The sequence below is a fragment of the Hibiscus syriacus genome, unplaced genomic scaffold (genome assembly GCF_006381635.1).
Source record: "Hibiscus syriacus cultivar Baekdansim isolate YM2019G1 unplaced genomic scaffold, ASM638163v2 tig00110388_pilon, whole genome shotgun sequence".
In the NCBI taxonomy this organism is placed as follows: Eukaryota; Viridiplantae; Streptophyta; class Magnoliopsida; order Malvales; family Malvaceae; genus Hibiscus; species Hibiscus syriacus.
Window position 1 is genome coordinate 2504118 of NW_024062718.1, and position 22355 is coordinate 2526472.

Consider the following 22355-nt stretch of genomic DNA (forward strand, 5'->3'; position numbering starts at 1 on the left):
AAATATATAATGAATAAATAATAAAATACAAAATTCTTACTCTAATTGGGATATAAACAATTCAATGCATAAGTTCAATGTTTACTACAATAAGCCCTCAACTATCAGGAAAATTCTAAGTCAACGGAACACTTCGTTATATTTCAATTGTAATATATTAAAATTATTTTTATTTTTATTTTTTCATTAAAATGATTTAAAATATAAATAAAATACATTCACATATTAATCGGTTATAATATTTATGTTTATGTTTATATACATATATATATATATATATATATATATATATATCATATTATCGTATTATTTAATTATGCCATGTTGGAGTTCTTATTAGGTCATTATTAGGTATTGCAGTGATGCAAAACCAGAGGAAATATAAATTGTAATCAAGAATTGTTTATTAAACAAACTATATCACATTTACACCTTAGCTACACTTGATACTTATAGAACATCTGTAACTAACTTCAAAACAACCTAACAACTTGAAAACTAATTACTAACAGCCTTTGCACTCAGCCCAACTACCTCAGCTAACAGCTTTCATGCACACATGCATATTATGCAGACGATGACTTAACATGCATGCCATGCATACTCTATATCTTGACATTCTCTCCACTTCTTTTTCCTTCCCCTCTTCTAACAAGTTAGCACCCTCAGTTTTTCTCGAAACTGCTCAAATGCTGGCTTGGTTAAACCATCAGCCACTTGATACTCAGTAGGAATATAGCTAACTCAAAGTTGCTCAGCAACAATCTTCTCTCGAACAAAGAGAACATCTAGTTCAACATGCTTGGACCGAGCATGGCACATCGGATTTACACTCAGGGCAACCACACTCGTGTTATAGCACCAAATAACAGGTACATCCGATAATGACAAACCAAGATCATGAAGTAGTACAGTGAGCCAAGTGACTTCTGCAGCAGATTCAACAACACTCATATACTCAGCTTCTATTGTTGAACTTGACACAGTCTTCTGTTTCTTTGAGCTACACGCAACCAAACACCCTCTAAGAAAAAACGCAGTAACCGGACATGGATCTATGATCATGAGCATCTCCAGCCCAATCAGTATCCGAGAATCCTTTAACACATAGTCGAGCATCATTATTTGAAAACATCAAACCATAATCCAGCATGCCTGCCAAATAACACAAGATTCTTTTGACAAACACAAAATGAACATCTCGTGGAGACTGCATGAATTGTGCCACCTTATTAACCGCAAATGCTATATCCAGTCGAGTATGACAAACATATAGTAAAGCTCCTACAATGCTTTGATACTCTCGAGCATTAGACAATAGCTTACCTTCCTAATCAACAATATTTTCAGCAACCATCAGAGTATACACTGTCGTTACTTTGCTCATGTTAGTTTTTTTAACAATTCACAAATATAAGCACGTTGACTCAGCATCAAACCAGCACCCAACTTCTTAACTTCTATGCCCTGGAAATACGATAACTCGCCGAGATCTTTAAGTGAAAATCAAGTGCTAAGCATACAAATAACTTGATTAACCACAGTGGCAGATGTGCCCATGATAATAATGTCATCGACATAAATAAGAGCATATGTACAACAATCACTCTGAAGTCTAACAAACAACGACACATCTTCCTTTGACTAAACAAAACCTAGTTCCAAAAAACTTGACTTAAGCTTTTCATTCCAGTTTCGAGGTGCTTGGCGAAGACCATAGAGTGCCTTCGGCAACTTATACACCAATGGTGTACCATATGCATCACACTATTCGAATCCTGAAGGCTGCTGCATATATACCTTTGCACTCAAATCACCATTCAAGAAGGCATTATTAACATCAACTTTCATTAACACCCATCCTCTTACAACTGCCAAGGCAAGAAGCACATACATGGTTGAGAATTTCACCAATGGGCTGAATGTGTTTTTGAAATCAAGTCTAGAAACTTGTGTGAAACCTCTTGCAACCAATCGAGCCTTGTACATGTGCACAGACCCGTCAGGGTTCCTTTTCATCTTAAATAACCACTTGTACCCTACCAAAATTCGATCAGCAGGTAGGGGAACAAGAATCAATGTATCATTATGAAGTAACGCTGAGTACTTAGCATGCACTGCAATAGTTCACGACGCTGACTGAAGTGCTTCTTCAACATTGGATGGAACAACATCTTCAAAGAATGTAGTATAAATCTGTAACATCCTCCATATCGGGTTAGTGATCAAATTGTGAAATTTTATAATTTAGCGATCAAAGTTGATAAATTGAAAGTTAAGGGAATTGATTGAAATATTTGGTGTAGTATCAATTAGCAAAGCATGAGGAACTAAAGGGGTAAATGAGTCTTTTGATAAGGAAATAATTAAATGTTTCTTAAGGATATTTAATAAACCACGTGGAAAGCTAATGAGAGAAACAAGGTTCTGGATATTTCTTTCTTCTTCCTTCTCCTTCTCTGCCGTGAAGCCAAGCTAAAGGTGAGTTTTCTTGTTGATTAAATTCTTGATGAATTTAAGGTTTCTTATTGATCCTTAGTTGATAACCAAGCTTAAGGAAATCTTAGATTATCTTAAAACCATAAGATGAGGAGAATATGAAGAATCAAAGAAAGGAAGTAGAAAAGTGAAATCCTGGATTAGAGTTCATAATAAGAATTAGAAGTGGAATTTGACTTGTCATAAAGCTAACTAAGAAGTATGAGGTGTTAGAATTCAAATTAGAACATGTTGGAATTTGGGTTAGATTCTTAAATTCTACATGGAGAATTAGATTTTTAAGTTTCAAAAGTATGGAATGGATAATAATTAGTTTAAGTAAGAGTATGCAAGTTAAGGATATATAAAGAGGGGAAATATAAAGTGTTAAGTAGACTAAGAAGAGATTTTCGTGCTGAAATGACAATTCTGGCAATGTGCATCGATGCACATTCATTGTGCATCGATGATAAATTCCAGAAATTGTTTAAGGTGCATCGATACACATGCAGTGCATCGATGCATTAATTTAAAAAGAAAACATCGAATAGGATTTATGCATCGATGCATAAGGAGTGCATCGATGCATCCCTATTAAATACAAACATCGAATAGGATTTATGCATCGATGCATACCTCCATTAAAAGATGAAAATGAATTTTCTTTTAGCCTAAGAAACGATAGTTTAGAATATATTAATTAGTATACTGATAAGTATCAATGAATTACTATGTAGATATCGAGCCTAAACGAGTTCCGGAACCATCAACAAGTAGGATCAATCGAAGGAAAGACAAAGAAATCTAGGTGAGTGCATATGCATAGCATGAATATGTATTTTATTCAGTTCTAGACTTGTGATATGTCTAGATTCAATATTTTGATACATGATAGTATTTCATATTATGATATATGACATGAATTCATACCATATGCATTATGGGACATGAATATGCAAGAAAAAGTTATATGAGTTATGTGATAAAGGTATGAAAATAATATGTCTACGTGATACAAATAAGATAAATTGTGAAAGCCCATGTTATGAAAATGAGAACTATAGGCATAGTTGGCATGCCAAGGGTAGAGGGTCTATGTGGTCCTTCGGGACATATATGTATTCTTTGGAATATGTGTGAGGTCTGGTGAGACACATACTTGATCCTTGGCATATGTATATGATTCTTAAGGAATGATATGTGGTCCTTCGGGATATATATGTATTCTTTGAAACATGTGTGAGGTCTGGTGAGACACATACTTGATCCTTGGCATATGTATATGATTATTAAGGAATGATATATGGTCCTTATGGACATTATTATATGGCACTACGGTGCAATTCTACGCGGCACTCCGGTGCAATTCTACAGGGCACTTAGGTGCAATTATATGAGCTGTGGTGACAGCATAGTGCACAACCTCATAATACTCACATACCTTAGGTTATCTGTATGGTACCATGGGCTAATGAACTTACTAAGGCGAACTTATAAATGTGAAATTGATAAGTATATGTGTAAGAAACATGGTTTTGGTTATTGCATTATTTACATACATCTTATTATTGCAACCCATCTCATTTTGGCAATTACTTTATATTTATTGATATTATTATTATATTACCTCACTAAGTCGATGACTTAGCGTGTGAGTGTTTCACACGTAGGATCTGATAAAGTAAACGATCGAGGTTAAGAAGCTGGACAACATTACTCCTGCAACTATCAGATCAGAAGCAACTTAATCAGTAGGTCATTTTGTTATGAAAATGGATGTTAGCATGTAATTAAAGAGTTAAGTTGTGTATGCTCTGAATATTTTGGTAAACTTATATTACCATATGTATATTATTGTATTTTTTGTAATATAAGTTCAAGTATTTTACTATTATTTGTAATGAGTTGTGTTTTAAAAGTTAATGTAATATCTCTGACTTGTATCCGGGTTGGATACGGGTTGGGGGTGTTACATTTAATGGTATCAGAGCTATGGTTTAGCCAATTCTAGGCATAAACTAGAGTCTATACAGTCTTTAAATGGAATACATACCAACAAATAGTGAGAACTTCTGATCTGGTATAGTATGAGTATGCTGTTTTGCTAATAGAACAATGTGTTTATTCTTATTAGATGTCCGGACATAATAGCTCCCGAAGTGAAGCGGGAGAAGATAGGCCTGCTGAAAGCAGTAATTCACCTGCCCTGGCCAGGCAAGGTGAAGAACATGCATCTCAAGGAGTGCCTGTGCAAGATCAAGATATGTTCTTCAGAACGTTAGACGTTATTCTAACGCGTCTTCAACCTCCTGCTCCACCAACTCAAAGGATGAATGTAGCAAAAGAGTTGGGAGGTTTAGGAGCTCCCGAATTTAAGGGAGAAACTGAAGAAGGTCCGGTTGCGGCAAATCTTTGGTTAAATAATTTAAAAATCATGTTGGATGGTCTCCAATATTCTGAAATGGAGAAGTTAGATGGAGATGTCTCGTTGTTGAGGGGTCAGGCGAGAATATGGTGGACGAACGTCACCATGAGGATGCCCAGTGACCAATTGACTTGGTCTTTATTCTTAGATGAATTTAAAAATAAGTACATTGGAGATCAATTTATTCGACAGATGAAGCATGAGTTTTTGAATTTGAAACAGATGAACTGCTCTGTATATGAGTATAAATGTGAGTTCAACAAGTTGAGTAGGTTTGCATCCGAGCTTGTGCCTACTGAAAAAGAGGCTTGTGAATGGTTTGTGGAGGGTTTACGCCCTAGATTGAAAGAGATGCTGATAGTATTGAATTTGTTCTCGTTCCAAGAGGTGATCAATCGTGCCAATGCTCTTGAAAGAGCTCAGAATGAGAGATTCGGGGATTTTAGAGTTCAGACATCAAAGAGAACGGGTGCTTCTTCTAGCTCAGCACCATCAAAAAGGGGAAGAGACTCAGGATTTTGATCACAAGCTAGATCAGAATCAGTTGCATCGTCTGCTAGGGGAGCAAGTCAGGTAAGACCTAGACAGACGCAGTCAGTGGGATCTGGTGTTGGGAGATCTGCTCCGAGTCAAGCGAGACAGTGTCAGCACTGTGGGAAAAACCATTCTGGGGATTTTCGGATGGCTGTTGGGACTTGTTTTCGATGTGGAGAAGCCGAACATTTTATCCAGGATTGTCCATTGATGGTTGGTGAGCCTGCACCATCTGAAAGAGTTGGTTCTTCCTCACAAAGAGGACGAGGAAGAGGCAGAGGAAGGAACCCGTCTGAATTCTCTGCTCAACCTGAAGTTCGATCAACCGCACGGGTGTACAATCTAAAGACAAGTGAAGATCGTGATGACCCTGATATTATAGCAGGTACTTTTTAGTTGTACGATAAATTAGTATTGGTACTGATTGATCCGGGTTCTAATTATTCTTATATTACAAGTAAGTTAGTAAAGGAATTAAGGATTCCCTTAGAAGCTACGAGTAATAAGATTATAGTAACAACTCCGTTAGGCCATAGTGCTCGAGTGAATAAAGTCTGTAAGGGGTGTCCCATAAAGGTTCAGGGAATTGAATTCCATACAAATATGATGGAATTACCCTTTGACGAGTTTGAAGTGATTCTGGGAATGGATTGGTTGTTCCGTTACTATAGAGATGTTAATTGCAGATTGAAAAATGTAACCTTGAAAAGTCCAGGAGGAACAGAGATAAGTGTGAGCAGTGAAAAGTTTAATCCCTTAGCAAATGTAATGTCAATAATGTCAGCTAAGAAGCTATTGCTACAGGGATGTCAAGGATTTCTTGCAAATGTGATAGATTTAAGAGCTATAGAGAAAGGGCTAGAGAAGATTCCAATAGTTCAAGAATTCCCTGAAGTTTTCCCGGCTGAGTTGTCAGGATTACCTCCAGATAGAGAGGTAGAATTTCAAATTGAAGTAATGCCAGGAACCGCTCCAATTGCAATGGCACCTTATCAGATGGCTCCGAAAGAATTGTAAGAGTTAAAGAATCAATTGTAAGAGTTGTTAGGAAAGGGATTTATTCGACCAAGTGTGTCACCTTGGAGAGCTCCGGTGTTATTTGTTAAGAAGAATGATGGATCAATGCGTCTCTGTATTGATTATCGACAGCTTAATAAGGTAACCATCAAGAACAAGTATCCCCTTCCGCATATTGATTACTTGTTTGATCAACTAAAAGGAGCTTCGGTATTTTCGAAGATCGATCTACGTCCGGGTTATCATCAATTGAAGATTCAGGAGAAAGATATTCCGAAGACGGCTTTCAGAACGAGATATGGTCATTATGAATTCATCGTAATGTCATTCGGAGTAACGAATGCACCAGCTGCTTTCATGGATCTCATGAACATGATTTTTCAGCCTTATTTGGACCAGTTTTTTGTTGTCTTTATTGATGACATACTAGTTTACTCGAAGTCCATTGAAGAGCACTGTGCACATCTGAGGCTAGTTTTGCAAATTCTAAGGGATAAAAATCTCTATGCGAAATTGTCCAAATGTGAATTTTGGCTAAACGAAGTAATTTTCTTGGGGCATGTGATCCCGGCAGTTGGGATTAGAGTAGACCCTCAGAAGGTTAAAGCTATAATGGACTGAAAAGTTCCAAAGAATGTATCTGAAGTTCAGAGTTTCTTTGGACTTGTCGGTTATTATCGAAGATTTGTTAAGAATTTTTCAATGATAGTGTTGCCTTTAACAAAGATGATGAGAAAGAATGTACCATTTGTTTGGACTTCTGAATGTCAAGAAAGTTTTGAAGCTTTAAAGAGAATTCTGACGGAAACTCCGATATTAGTTCAACCGGAATCTGGAAAGAATTTTGTAGTATACAGTGACACATCCCATAACGGGTTGGGGTGTGTATTAATGCAAGAAGGGAAGGTGGTAGCGTATGCATCGAGACAGTTGAAACCATATGAAAAGAATTACCCCACTCATGATTTAGAAATGGTTGCTGTAGTATTCGCTCTCAAGATTTGGCGTCATTATCTTTATGGGGAGCGTTGTTACTTATATACGGATCATAAGAGCCTGAAGTACCTGATGACTCAAAAAGAGTTGAATTTGAGGCAACGTAGATGGGTAGAGTTCTTAAAAGATTATGATGTGATAATTGACTATCATCCCGGAAAGGCTAACGTGGTAGCAGATACTTTGAGTAGAAAGACGTTTGCAGCTTTATGAGCTATGGATGCAAGATTATCTTTAACGGGAGATGGTGGTCTTTGTGCAGAGTTAACACTTAAACCAGCATGGTTGGAACAAATAGGAGAATTTTAAAGTAAAGATGAAACGTGTTTGAAAAGAATTGAGCAAGTAAAGAGCAAAGAGATTAAAGACTTTGAGATTAAGTCAGATGGAAATCTATATTGTAAAGGAAGAATTGTAATACCCGACAATGACGACTTGAAGAAATAAATATTAACAGAGGCTCATTGCAGTCCGTTAACGATGCACCCGGGTGGAACCAAGATGTATATGGATTTGAATGATCGATTTTGGTGGCCAGGGATGAAACGAAACATCACTGAATTTGTGTCTAAGTGTTTGATATGTCAACAAGTCAAAGATGAGCATCAAGTTCCGTCAGGATTATTGCAACCACTTGTCATTCCTCAATGGAAATGTGAAAATGTTACGATGGATTTTGTTTCGGGGTTACCCTTGACTCCGAATAAAAGAGAATCAATCTGGGTAATTGTTGATCAATTAACTAAGTCAGCGCATTTTCTCCCGGTTAGAACAAATTTCTCTATGGAAAAATATGCAGAGCTGTATATTAGAGAAGTTATTAGATTGCATGGAGTGCCTATTTCCATAGTCTCTGATCGAGACCCTCAATTCACTTCTAGATTCTGGAAATCTTTGCATGGAGCGTTGGGGACTCATTTAAACTTTAGTATGGCTTTTCATCCTCAGACTGACGGGCAATCAGAGAGAACTACTCAGATATTGGAAGATATGTTGAGAGCATGCGTGATGGAATTCAAAGGATCATGGGAAAAATATTTGTCGCTGGCAGAGTTCGCTTACAACAATAGTTATCAGTCTAGTATAAAGATGGCCCCATATGAGGCATTATATGGGAGGAAATGTCATACTCCATTAAATTGGTATGAACTCAAAGATCGAAGTGTTCTTGGTCTGGATTTAATTCAAGATGTAGAACAAAAAGTTTGAGAAATTCAGCATAACCTCAAAGTGGCCTCTGATCGGAAAAAGTCCTATTCTGATCTTAAAAGAAAAGAGAATGAGTTCGAGGTTGGAGATAAAGTTTTCCTTAAAGTATCTCCTTGGAAGAAAGTATTACGTTTTGGTCAGAAAGGAAAGTTAAGTCCTAGATTCATTAAGTCATATGAAGTTGTTAAGAGAATAGGACCCGTGGCATATCAGTTATCCTTGCCACCGGAAATGGAGAAGATCCATAACGTCTTCCATGTGTCCATGTTACGAAGATATAGGTCCGATCCCTCTCACATCATTGCACCAGAACAAGTAGAGGTCCAATCGAATCTGACATATGAAGAAGAACCAGTGAGAATATTGGCTTTTGAAGTCAAACAGTTAAGAAGTAAGACAGTTCCGTTGGTCAAGGTTCTTTGGAGAAATCACAAAGTAGAAGAAGCTACGTGGGAACGTGAAGAAGATATGCGACTTCAATATCCCCATCTGTCCGTACAATTAAAATTTAAGGACGAATTAGAAGTGGAATTTGACTTGTCATAAAGCTAACTAAGAAGTATGAGGTGTTAGAATTAAAATTAGAACATGTTGGAATTTGGGTTAGATTCTTAAATTCTACATGGAGAATTGGATTTTTAAGTTTCAAAAGTATGAAATGGATAATAATTAGTTTAAGTAAGAGTATGCAAGTTAAGGATATATAAAGAGGGGAAATATAAAGTGTTAAGTAGACTAAGAAGAGATTTTCGTGCTGAAATGACAATTCTGGGCAATGTGCATCGATGCACATTCATTGTGCACCGATGCATCGATGATAAATTCCAGAAATTGTTTAAGGTGCATCGATGCACATGCAGTGCATCGATGCATTAATTTAAAAAGAAAACATCGAATAGGATTTATGCATCGATGCATAAGGAGTGCATCGATGCATCCCTATTAAATACAAACATCGAATAGGATTTATGCATCGATGCATGGTGTAGTGCATTGATGCATACCTCCATTAAAAGATGAAAATGGCTTTTCTTTTAGCCTAAGAAATGATAGTTTAGAATATATTAATTAGTATACTGATAAGTATCAATGAATTACTATATAGATATCGAGCCTAAACGAGTTTCGGAACCATCAATAAGTAGGATCAATCGAGGGAAAGACAAAGAAATCTAGGTGAGTGCATATGCATAGCATGAATATGTATTTTATTCAGTTCTAGACTTGTGATAAGTCTAGATTCAATATTTTGATACATGATAGTATTTCATATTATGATATATATGACATGAATCCATACCATATGCGTTATGGGACATGAATATACAAGAAAAAGTTATATGAGTTATGTGATAAAGGTATGAAAATAATATGTCTACGTGATACAAATAAGATAAATTGTGAAAGCCCATGTTATGTAAATGAGAACTATAGATATAGTTGGCATGCCAAGGGTAGAGGGTCTATGTGGTCCTTCGGGACATATATGTATTCTTTGGAACATGTGTGAGGTCTGGTGAGACGCATACTTGATCCTTGGCATATGTATATATGATTATTAAGGAATGATATGCGGTCCTTCGAGACATATATGTATTCTTTGGAACATGTGTGAGGTCTGGTGAGACACATACTTGATCCTTGGCATATGTATATGATTCTTAAGGAATGATATGTGGTCCTTATGGACATTATTATATGGCACTACGGTGTAATTCTACGCGGCACTCCGGTGCAATTCTACGGGGCACTTAGGTGCAATTATATGAGCTGTGGTGATAGTATAGTGCACAACCTCACAATACTCACATACCTTAGGTTCTCTGTATGGTACCATGGGCTAATGAACTTACTAAGGCGAACTTATGAATGTGAAATTGATAAGTATATGTGTAAGAAACATGGTTTTGGTTATTGCATTATTTACATACATCTTATTATTGCAACCCATCTCATTTTGGCAATTACTTTATATTTATTGATATTATTATTATATTGCCTCACTAAGTCGATGACTTAGCGTGTGAGTGTTTCACACGTAGGATCTGATAAAGTAGACGATCGAGGTTAAGCAGCTGAACAACATTACTCCTGCAACTATCAGATCAGAAGCAACTTAATCAGTAGGTCATTTTGTTATGAAAATGGATGTTGGCATGTAATTAAAGAGTTAAGTTGTGTATGCTCTGAATATTTTGGTAAACTTATATTACCATATGTATATTATTGTATTTTTCGTAATATAAGTTCAAGTATTTTACTATTATTTGTAATGAGTTGTGTTTTAAAAGTCAATGTAATATCTCTGACTCGTATCCGGGTTGGATACGGGTTGGGGGTGTTACAAAATCTTTGCCTTAAACACCCCACACTTACTCCGTTAAACACCCCACACTTACTCCGTGTCAGCATTGGGAGACCACTACCAGTTGCAGGCTCTACTCTGTCAGCAGGCAGTGACTGAACCTCCTCATCAACTTTAGGTACTGACTGACCAACACCAGGATCTACAGGCATATCAGTTAACTCACTAGTTGATTATGATTGCGTGACACTATCTCCAGGTGTACCTATAGGCAGTTCAACAACATTTGACACATGAACATCCTCAGTACGCAACTTGGTAGCATCCATAACTATATCAAGCGATCGACTAAACTGCAAACCAATTGACGAGTGAGCAACATATTTATTACTAGCAAAAGGGAAGTGTCACTAATCAAAGTGAAAGTGCGAGAGATAATGACACGCTTATCAGGTGTTAAGCAAAGAAACCCTTTGTACTGAGGACTAACACCTAAAACGTACATGGCTGTGATCGAAAGTCTATCTTATGATTGTTGAATGGATGCAGGTGAGGAAAACACCGACAACTAAACACCTTAAGGGAGTTATAATCAGGTGTTTTACTGAACATGCACTCAAATGGAGACTTGCCAGCCAAAACTTTCGAAGGAAGTCGATTAATCAAATGTACAACCATAACCATTGCATATGACCAGTAGCTAAATGGCATGGAGGCCTGCGCAAAAAGAACTAGAGCAAGTTCAACTACATGTTTGTGTTTACGCTCTACCACACCATTTTGTTCTGATGTGTGTGGGCATGTAACCCGATGCACAATGCCAGCTTCAGTAAGTACCCGAGATAACCTTCGATACTCACCACCCCAATCACTTTGAACAACACAAAATTTCACCCCAAACTGCGTTAGCATAAGCTGCTGGAAGAGTTAAAATGCATGGGCAGCTTGCGACTTATCTTTAAGTAGGTATAACCATGTATGTCAAGTGCACGCATCTACAAATCTAACATAGTACCTATGTACATTTGAAGCAACAGGGGTTGGTCCCCATAAGTCAGTAAATATAAGCTGAAAAGGTGATTCATACATAGAGATCGAATTAGAGAAAAGAAGTTTATATCTCTTCCCCATATGGCAAGCAACGTAAATTTCATTAACTTCTTGTTCAACATTTACATTAATCATCTTGCATATTTGCTCAAGGGTCCCAAGTGCAGGATGCCATAGGCGTCTATGCCACAAGTCATACAACTTATGTGTAACAACAACATTATTAGCTTCAAAAGAAGCTTGTGTATTATTAATGCAATCAACTCGAAATGTATAGAACACATTCTTCTCTTGTCCTTGCAGCAGCAGCTCACCATTATCTTCATCACGAACACAGCAAGACGAGGCATGAAACTCGAAATATACCCCATTGTCCTTAGCAAGCTTTTAGACCGAGAGAAGATTTTTAGTTATCTTAGGGACATGAAGTATATCATTCAACATCAATGCTCGCGAAGAATAACTAAAAATAGTGTTACCAATGGCTCGAATAAAAAGCGAGCCTCCATTACCAACAATGAGTTTACCTGGTCCAGAGAAATCTTTCTGATTAATAACCTTGGTCGAATCTGAGGTGACATGATGTGTAGCCCCAGAGTCAACCACCCAATGATCCCTTTTGCTGGTGGCTACATGACTCTGTGGTTATGAGGAATAACAAAGTTGTGCTTCTGCACGAGCCTATGTACAACATATACATTCATCAACACTACTCGAAGCAGAATCCAGGCTGGAGCATTTAACTGTTCCTGAGTCACCACGTGACAAAGCACGATCATACGATCTATCAGTGAATGTCTGATCAAATCTGTACCAGTAGTCAACCACCAAATGTCCATTCTTCCTACAAAATTGGCATTGAACACGAGGTCGACCATGTCCACAACCTCCAAATCTACCCCAGCACCGGACCCTGATCACCCAGACGATCGATCATGCATGTCATGAATCACAGATTTCAAGGTAGAATTCGACTGAACTATATGAGCACTCATTGGGAGGGAATCTTCTTGAGCGTCAAATCTGGCCAGTTGAGTTTCTACATCGATAAACATCGAGTAGATCTTATCCAATGACAAGGCATCTTTCATGGTAGTTATGAAGGCCATATACAGTTGATACTCTTGGGGAAAACCCTTCAATATGCTTGCAACATGCTCAACTTGAGGGATTGCACTATCATATGAATCCAACGCATCACACACTTCTTTGATGCGGGTGAGATACACACGCATGCTATCAGTTCCTTTCTTGAGAGACTGAAGCTTGTAGTGAAGACTATTGACCGCTGTAGTGGATCGATTGGCAAAAACTACAACACCGTGCTCCAGACTGCCACTGTCGTCTCCGCTCAAACAAACTGAGACAACAGATGAGGGCTGATCGTAGATAGCAGCCAAGACACCAGTGCACTGTCTTGTGCCACATATTCCTCATGCAGTTCATTTGGCACCGAATCACTACGTTCATCTACCATTGTGGCAGGAGGAGGACAAGCAACTCCAGTTAGCAGGCGTTCTAGGCAATGACTGCGAACAATCAACAAGATTTGTTCCTTCCAAAGTATTGGATTCATCAAGAATGATATTAACCTTTTTGTTTGTGAATGATTTACCAGCAGTGAACTCCATGGACCACCCGAATCGCAGATGATGAGGAAGAAACCTCAGGAACTACCGGCAAATGATACCATATTAGGTATTACAGTGATGCAAAACCAGAGGAAATGTAAATTGTAATCAAGAATTGTTTATTAAGCAAACTATATCACATTTACACCTTATCTACACTTGATACTTATAGCACATCTGTAACTAACTTCAAAACAACCTAACAACTTGAAAACTAACTAACAGTCTTTGCACTCAGCCCAACTACCTCAGCTAACAGCTTCCATGCACACATGCATATTATGCACACGGTGACTTAACATGCATGCCATGCACACTCTATATCTTGACAGTCATTTTCCTTTTTTTAATGCCATTAACTATATATATTATGTCGTGAAAGGTTTGTCATTTGAATGGTGCAGCCCAATGGTTGGGGCGTTTGTTTATTCTCCTCACGTCTTGGATTCAAACCCTACCACCAGTGGTTATTGATTTAATTTATTTTCTATTCATTCAATTGGTGACACATGGCAACATTTGATTGGATGGAAAATTTATTAAATAAAATAAAAATATTAAGAAAAAATCCAATCACATAGTGACACATGTCACCATCTGATTGATGATTAAATTTATTGAATTAATTAAAAATTAGGACCAGATTAATAGAATGTGTAAGTAATAAAGACTAAATGTGTAATTAAACAAATTTTATTAAATGTTACATCATCTCCTCCGTTAATATTTAACGACAAGTGGCTTGATTGACAAGATTTAAATAGTCATGTGACTCGATTGACAAAATTGAAAAATCGATGGTTAAAGTAAAATGGGTAAATAGTTAGGTGGTCAATGGTATAATTTATCCTAAAAACTAATGTTTTATAAATATTTAATTTTAACTAGATTACATTTAGATTTTTAACTAATTTATAATTATACGTTTAGTACTTTATAATTTAACACTTTATAAATTAATTTAATGATGTTCATCGTTAACCGTGCTCATCTACGCTCGAGGAGTGTTGTAGAATTTTTCAATAATAAAATGCTTACAATAGAGTATGTATATTTCTTTTTCATTAATCTAGGATAAGTATAAGATAATATATGATTAAAGAGTATGTACATTTTTAAATATATAAAAATGCAAGTATCTGATTTTTCGGGTAGTGAATAAGTAATATATGTCCTGATTTAAGAATATCAAATATTTTCAATACTCGTATCTGAAATAATCATGTCGAAACATATGACACCAGAGATAATTTTATATGTAAAGTATTTGTATATTAACTAATATCATTATTAAAATGGGCGAATATATATATAAGTCTACGACATAGCACGAACCCATTTAACTCAATGGTTTAAGGGATGATTATTATTCATGGAGGTTACAAGTTCGAGCAATAAAGACAGTAAAAGTATTTGAGCTTTCATTGTTAAATTATTAAAAATATTTAAAATAAATACTACTTTATAATCAACCTTGATTAATAAAAACAAAAAATAGAAAAAGAATCCTATTGGACATGATCACATAAAGAATTAGTTATACATAAATCATAAAATCTTATTTAAATAAAGGGTAAACTACACATTTACATAAACTAATATTGTTATTTCAACTTTTGTACCTATACTTTATTTATTTTCAAAATTATATATAACGTTTAGTTTATGTTTCATTTTGATACACCGTTATTAAAAACTTAATGGTTATGTTAACGTGTCACCATAAGATAATGTCAAGTCATTGTTGAAAAAATAAAAAATATCACGTTAGTAATTCTGTCAAATTTTGAACGGCATGATACCAAATTGAAACATAAACTAAATTTTAGATATGATTGTGAAAAAAATAAAGTTTGAATATCAAAATGAAACAAAAGTAATAATTTAAGTACTAAAATATAATTTACCATTAAATAAAAAGTAACAGTTTAACCCCATATTTATTAAAAAAAAATCAAGAAATCCATTGTTTCCTTGTGTGTCTGAGCTAGGGGTGTATTCGGTTCGGTTCGGTTCGATTTTTTACTAAAAATTGAACCGAACCGAAATAAACGGGTTTTCAAAATTTAAACTGAAACCGAATAGTTAAAAAACTGAAAAAATCGAAACCAGTTTTTTCGGTTCGGTTCGATAAATCGGTTTTTCATAAACCGAGAACATACAGCGTGGGTTCCAATCTCAGAGTCAAAGTGCAGAGTCAACAGATTGGAACGAGAGCCACTTTATACAGCTCATCCAGCTGAAAGTGAGCAGACAACATGGGACCCACTTAATTGAAAATTATCCTGTCAGTAGATTCCCATTAGTCCCCACACTTTATGTTAAAAAACAAATTAAACTATGTACCTTTTTCTTTTTCATCTTTGAACAAAATTAAATGCCTCCAACAGTATGCTTTCTATTAATAATTGGGCTTATGCCGTATGGGAATTGGATAGGGTAACCGGATATTCGGTTCAATACGGGTCAAATGGGTTTCATATGGAAAACTCGAACCGAACCGAATCAATTGCGATTCATTCTTTAATTAACCCGAAACCGAACCGTTTAGAGGTAAATTCGAATCGAATCGAACTATTTTACTCGATTCGTGTCAATTTTTCAATTTTCTCGATTTCGTTGCTCAGCCATAGTATGAGCACTCAATATGGAGCCGCAATTGACGTTACCCTCTCCCTTGTTTTCGGTTAGTACATGATGGCACGCGTTTTCCCCCTTTAATTATTACTTTTATGTTATTACGACCTTAACCCACGGTTTTGCTTTTTGTTTTTAGTGTTTGCTCTTTGATTAACCCTACTTTAACTTTTTTTTTATCGAATAAAAATAATAAATTTAATTAATCACCACGGAAGTGAATTTGAGGATTAATTATTATTCTCTTCATTTATTTTATATTTCTTTAGTTTTTAGATTTCGTACATCAATTTTATAAATTACGTTTTTATTTTGTTTTAATAGTTTATAATTTTTTAATTTTTTATAACAATGATATATGTTTTGTTTATTTTTAATATATATTTTTATTAAAATAAAATTTATTATCATTTCTCTAATTATACTTAAAATGTCAAGTTCCATTTAGCCCTCAAATTTCAAAGAATAAATACTATCGAGGTCATAAAATCACAGCCCAAATAATTCGAGATAATAATGAAAAGTTATTTATTGATTATTTTGTGGCAAAGTGGTAGGGGCAGGCCATGCCGCAAAACCAAGAGATAAGACAAAATTTAGCATTAAATTCCAAAAGCTAATGACCAAAACGTCCACTACTCATCTAAATCACAGTCAACAAATCCTTCGCCCAATCAAAATATAATACGTGTAAGAACTTCCTTTCTCAAACCGACACCTGCCGGTTAAAATTCTCATCCCATCGAATAATGGCATCTTCGAAGTTGACGAGAAAGAGGGAGATAAATTAAATTAATATTAATTCAGTAATTAAGTAATGATTAACAAAAAAAATAATTAAAAAACCAAAAACCTATGGGTTGTGAGAGGGAAAGCACACGGAGGGGGTGAAGACCGGAGTTTTATATAAGAAGAGAGAAGACGACCCTCCAAACGCAAGAGAGCAAACACCAAAGTGAGACCACCAAAAGAAAAAAAAAGATTGAGAGAAGTTTCAAAATTTTCAACAGTGTTCGATCATTCTAGTTTTCTTCATAATTCCCCCTCCCCCTTTTTTTCCCCTGTAATCCCCCGCTTCTCTGAATCCCTTTCTGTTATAGTCTGTCTTTCAAGAACAAAGCTTTAAACAAGCCCAGACCAGGTTGGTTTTTTGAAAGCCGGATGTTCCAGAATAGAGATCCAGGTTTCTGTTTTTAAAATCAATTACTACAAAGTTTTAAGCTTTATTTTCATCTGCTAAGAGGGTTTGTTTTTGTTCCCTCAAGTTTTTTTTTTAAATCGAACTTTTGCCTGTTCTTTTAGTTTTGGTTAAGAACCAGGTTGCAACTTAGTTTTTTGGATATGGCAGCAGCTATAGATATGCATAATAGCAGCAGTAACTCAGTTTTTTCAGATCCTTTCAGTGAAGAGTTAATGAAAGCACTTGAACCTTTTATGAAAAGTGCTTCATCTACTTATTCTTCTTCTTCTCCTCCTTCTTCTTTATCTTTCTCGTATTCTCAACTTTTATCTCCTTCACAGCCTAACATGGATCCTGGATTTTGCTCCCCATCGAGTACCCACTTGTTTTCCAACCATGGGTTCTTTAACTATAGCAATCCGATGGGTTTTGAGCAAACAGGTTCAATTGGGCTTAACCAGCTCAACCCTTCTCAAATCCTTCAAATTCAAGCTCAAATCTATCATCATCAGCAGCAGCAGCAGCAGCAGGTTGATTATATGGTTCCAAAAACACCCCTTGGAAACCAGAGGCTCAACTTTCTTTCCCCAAAAGCTGTCCCTATGAAACAAGTATCTTCAACTCCTCCAAAGCCTGCAAAACTGTACCGGGGAGTGAGGCAGAGGCACTGGGGGAAATGGGTTGCCGAAATCAGACTCCCCAAGAACCGAACTCGACTTTGGCTTGGCACTTTCGATACAGCTGAAGAGGCAGCTTTGGCTTATGACAAGGCTGGTTACATGCTCCGAGGAGAATTTGCCAGGCTCAATTTCCCCCACCTTAAGCATCAAGGACTTAATGTTTCTGGCTTCAAACCTCTCCATTCCTCGGTTGATGCAAAGCTGCAAGCCATCTGTGAGAGCCTGGGGAAACAAGAATCAAAACCTAAGGTGAAGAGCGAGGAGTTGGATCAGTCTCCAAAGTTACCCCATCCTAAAGCGGAGAATTCACCAGATTTATCCGAGGAATCATTGGCAGGGTCTTCTTCACCAGAATCCGATATCACTTTCTTGGATTTCTCCGATTCAAAGTGGGGAGACAATGAAAACTTCAATTTGGAAAAGTTCCCTTCAGTAGAAATTGATTGGGAAGCCATCAGGGAACTCTCTTAGAGTCTTGAAAACAAAACTACAACTACTATCATGTAATATTTTTCTTTATCTCTAGTAGCCTCTACAATGAAATATTTGACATTTGTAGAGTTGCTACAGAGTATTAATTAGGTGTCGTGAGTTTAGAATCTATGTCAATATGTTGTAAGAGAGGTCTTGCTGGTACTTTTAATCCAAGCAACGCCCTTTGGAGACCTTCCAAGTTCATGTTTTCTTGCATTATTATAGGTCTAGTTGTAAAGTTTAGCAAATTATTGTCAGATGATATGTATAATAAATTTTATCTTTTATGCGTTGGTGTTTGATTCTCCTCATTGACATGTTGTTGCCCTTAATCTGTCTGTAAATTCTGGTCGTCAAACAAAATTTTGATATAACCTATGAATTGGGAGGCAAGCAGAATCAACAATAAGCCCTGGAATAAAACTATGAATTTTTAGAATGAATTTCGATTGTGAAAAGTTGATACCTCTTGTTAAAAATATTGTGAAACAAAGATTCCTTGCAAACATTAACCACAGAAGTTGCCAAAGCAATAGCGGCAAGTAGACATGCACAAAGTCGGATTTAAATTCGATCCGAATCGGATAAAAACCGATCCGATTTTTTCACCTAGGCTAAAAATCGGTTTATAAAAAAATCGGTTCGGATCTTAACCGGTTTGGAGGGCCGGATGGTGTAACCGGTTTCGGCTTGAAAAAAAACCGGTTTTTTAAAAAATCATGATATAAAAAAACCGATTTTAATATTATTAAAATTACATCATCATCTATTGCAATAAAATTTACTATAATTGAAATACTTAAATACTTTCAAGTTTGATAAATTCAAATACTTAAAAACTTCCAAGTTCGATAAATTCAAATACTTAAAAACTTCCCTAACGACTATATTAACGGCTAGTTTTTTAAACCCATACCGGATTTTTTTCGAATAAAAAACTGGTTTTTTAATCCGGTAAAAAACCGATCGTCTAATTTTTTCCCAAATCGATTATATTATCCGGTTTAAAATAAACCGATTTTTTCTAAATCCGATTTTAAATATTTTTTGTGTAAAATCGAATATTCAGATTTTTTGCGCACCGAAAAGCAAGTAAATTATGTCATTTGCAGAAATTGTACATTTGTTTTCACGACTAAAACAGGGGACAAACAAATGTATTATATTATACAAGCTTTGACGTGTTTATAGTTGCTCTGGACCCATATTTTTCAGGTTTTAGACAATGGATTGATTAAAATAACTCTTAAGGTTTGATAATAACAAAGATAAAATAATCATAAAATAAAAAAAATTAAGATTTAACGGGAAAAAACGTATCGAAAAAGAATACATAAAGATTTGCATCTAAATGTACTTTAAGATTTAATCAATTTACATCTAAACCTTAATCTCTAATATCTATTTATAGGAAAAAAAATTATTTACGAAGAAAATATGCATAAAAAATATCTGTTCAAACTGAATTTATTAATCTTCAGCATGCAAAAGGAAAAAATAGAGCTTTACATTGCCTAAACTTCTTTCATATATCCCTATTTTAATTTTATTTAAATAATAGATTTTCTAATCATCTAAAATTCGACTAAAAAAAGTTAAATCACGCAACTTTAATAATAAAAAAATTAAAACTGGTAAAGTTAATTATTGAGTACGCATTGAAAATTTGCTTTAGCAAACATGCTCCAACAACAATGTCCATAAATTTCAGGATTGTAATCTATATCAGCTACGAAAATTTTGACAGGCTTTCAATAAACAAATTGCATGCCAGTGTCTTTCAAATGTCTAATTGGATGGGAGCGAGTGCTCAATAATTGAAGATTCGTCCCGGAAGCATCTGGGACTTAAGGGGGTCTTCTCTGCAGGGACCCTGGCAAAATACGCATGATAATTATAATCAGTGATCAATTGAAGTAATAAGGACAGCTGCCCTTCTGAAGTTTTATTAATAATATATTATCGTCTCAAATTTTTTTATAAATTCGTTCTCCAGTAACTCATCAGTCCCTGATTTTAACATTGGTCGGATTTCTCAGCCCGTCATCGGCGCATTATACTGGACAATACACATGAAGATTGTATCATTAAAATTTAGAATCTTATCCCTGGGAGATAAGGGAATTTAGAGGTGTCGAAAAATATCAGACTTAGCAATATTCTTATTCTTGTAAACACAAGTTCACACAAATGGAAGGAGAGGAAGCCTCTTCTCCAGCCATTTAGAATCCTTCCAAACCTTTTGAACCGTCTTTCCCGATGCCCACATTTTTTTTTATTAATTTTATTTTACAATTAAAAGTATTCCATCTAAACACCAAATAATTTTAATGGCTTTAAGGTTCTTAAACCCTATTGGATTCTTTAGAGAGGAAAAAAAGTAATAAGACCAACACTCCGTCTCCATGCATTAGAGTCTAATATAAAAGAAAGGATAAACTATATTAGTGTCACCAATCTATTGTTTTTTTTCATTTTTATTATCAAACTATTTTTTAACAAAAACGTCACTAATTTTACTTTTTTTCTAATTTTGGTTATTTACCATTAAATATTTAACGATATTGACATAGATTTTTTTTTCAATTTTTCACATCATTTTCTTACTCCTAAATAACAATGATGTGAAGTTTTTTAATAATTTTTAAAATCAATTAGATGATGAGACATGTTGTCACCTAATTGGTCTAATAAAACTAAAAAAATAAATTAATGTATTTGGGGAAGAAATTAACTAAATAAAATAACATGGTAAATAAAAAGTAATTAAAAATTTCACATCAATATTGTCATTAAATATTTAACGGTGGTGATCAAAATAATAAAAACAAATAATTTATATGACAATTTCATTAAAAATGTATTCAATGACTAAAAAAAAGTAATAGATGGATTTTAAAATGTAGTAGTGAGGAAACAAAGTGTGGTGGGGTGCATGTGAAGAAGTGCAAAATTGTTGGCTGAAGTTGAAACGACCAACTAACCTTGGTTTTTTTTATGTGGTAGTTGGTAGTTGGCACTGTAGTAATTAATTGGGACAGCGATAGAGTCAAATAAAGTGTAAAAAACACATCCATGAATAAGATACATGCTATGCCTATTCCAAGTTGCCATGCCTATTCCAAGTTGCCAAAGCCTTTCCAACTCATTCTATAGATTTTATAGCTCATTCGCTACCCTATCTGCTATATAGCATACATCTTACTGAGACGCCATTTCTCTATTTTATCATTTATTTATTATACAGTTGAAAATTGTTCCATCTCAATAATTAAATCACCGAATATTTGAAACTCATAAATGGTCCAAGTAGCAAAAATAAATATTATTTTTATTAAAAGTTGTCGTAACCGTTTTTTTGAGGGGACAATCGTTTGATTGTTTTAAAAATAGTTACGATTTTTAATTTTGGAAAATGGGTGATTTTGGAGTAATTTGAAATAAATTAAAAAGAATTAAAAAGAGTCGACATCAACCTTTGGGTTAGGTAGGTCGAATACCTAAAAACGTCTTTTAAAAATAATTTTAAGAAAAATCATTTTTTAAGACAAAAGCTGGCCTACGTTTACCAAAGATTCGTTAAAACGAGTTCAGGAGTCGGTTACGCGTGGGGAAGGATTAGCACCGGCACAGCGCCCAAAATTGGTACTGTTTCGCTTACCCGTTGTCGTAAATGGTGAAAATCATGAATTAAATATAAAATTAAATTATGATCCATTTATTGAAATTTAATTAATTG

At 35.2% G+C, this 22355-nt stretch overlaps 1 protein-coding gene across 1 annotated transcript; it reads left to right on the plus strand.

The window, feature by feature from the left end:
* Positions 1 to 17231: 17231 nt before the first annotated feature.
* LOC120122946 (ethylene-responsive transcription factor ERF060-like) lies at positions 17232 to 18905 on the plus strand. Its single transcript, XM_039141978.1, has one exon. The coding sequence runs from the start codon at positions 17624 to 17626 to the stop codon at positions 18611 to 18613; it is 990 nt and encodes a 329-aa protein (XP_038997909.1). The 5' UTR covers positions 17232 to 17623; the 3' UTR covers positions 18614 to 18905.
* Positions 18906 to 22355: the final 3450 nt, after the last annotated feature.

Coding starts and splice junctions, on each gene's coding strand:
- LOC120122946 (XM_039141978.1), top strand. CDS start 17,624: ATGGCAGCAGCTATAGATATGCATAATAGCAGCAGTAACTCAGTTTTT.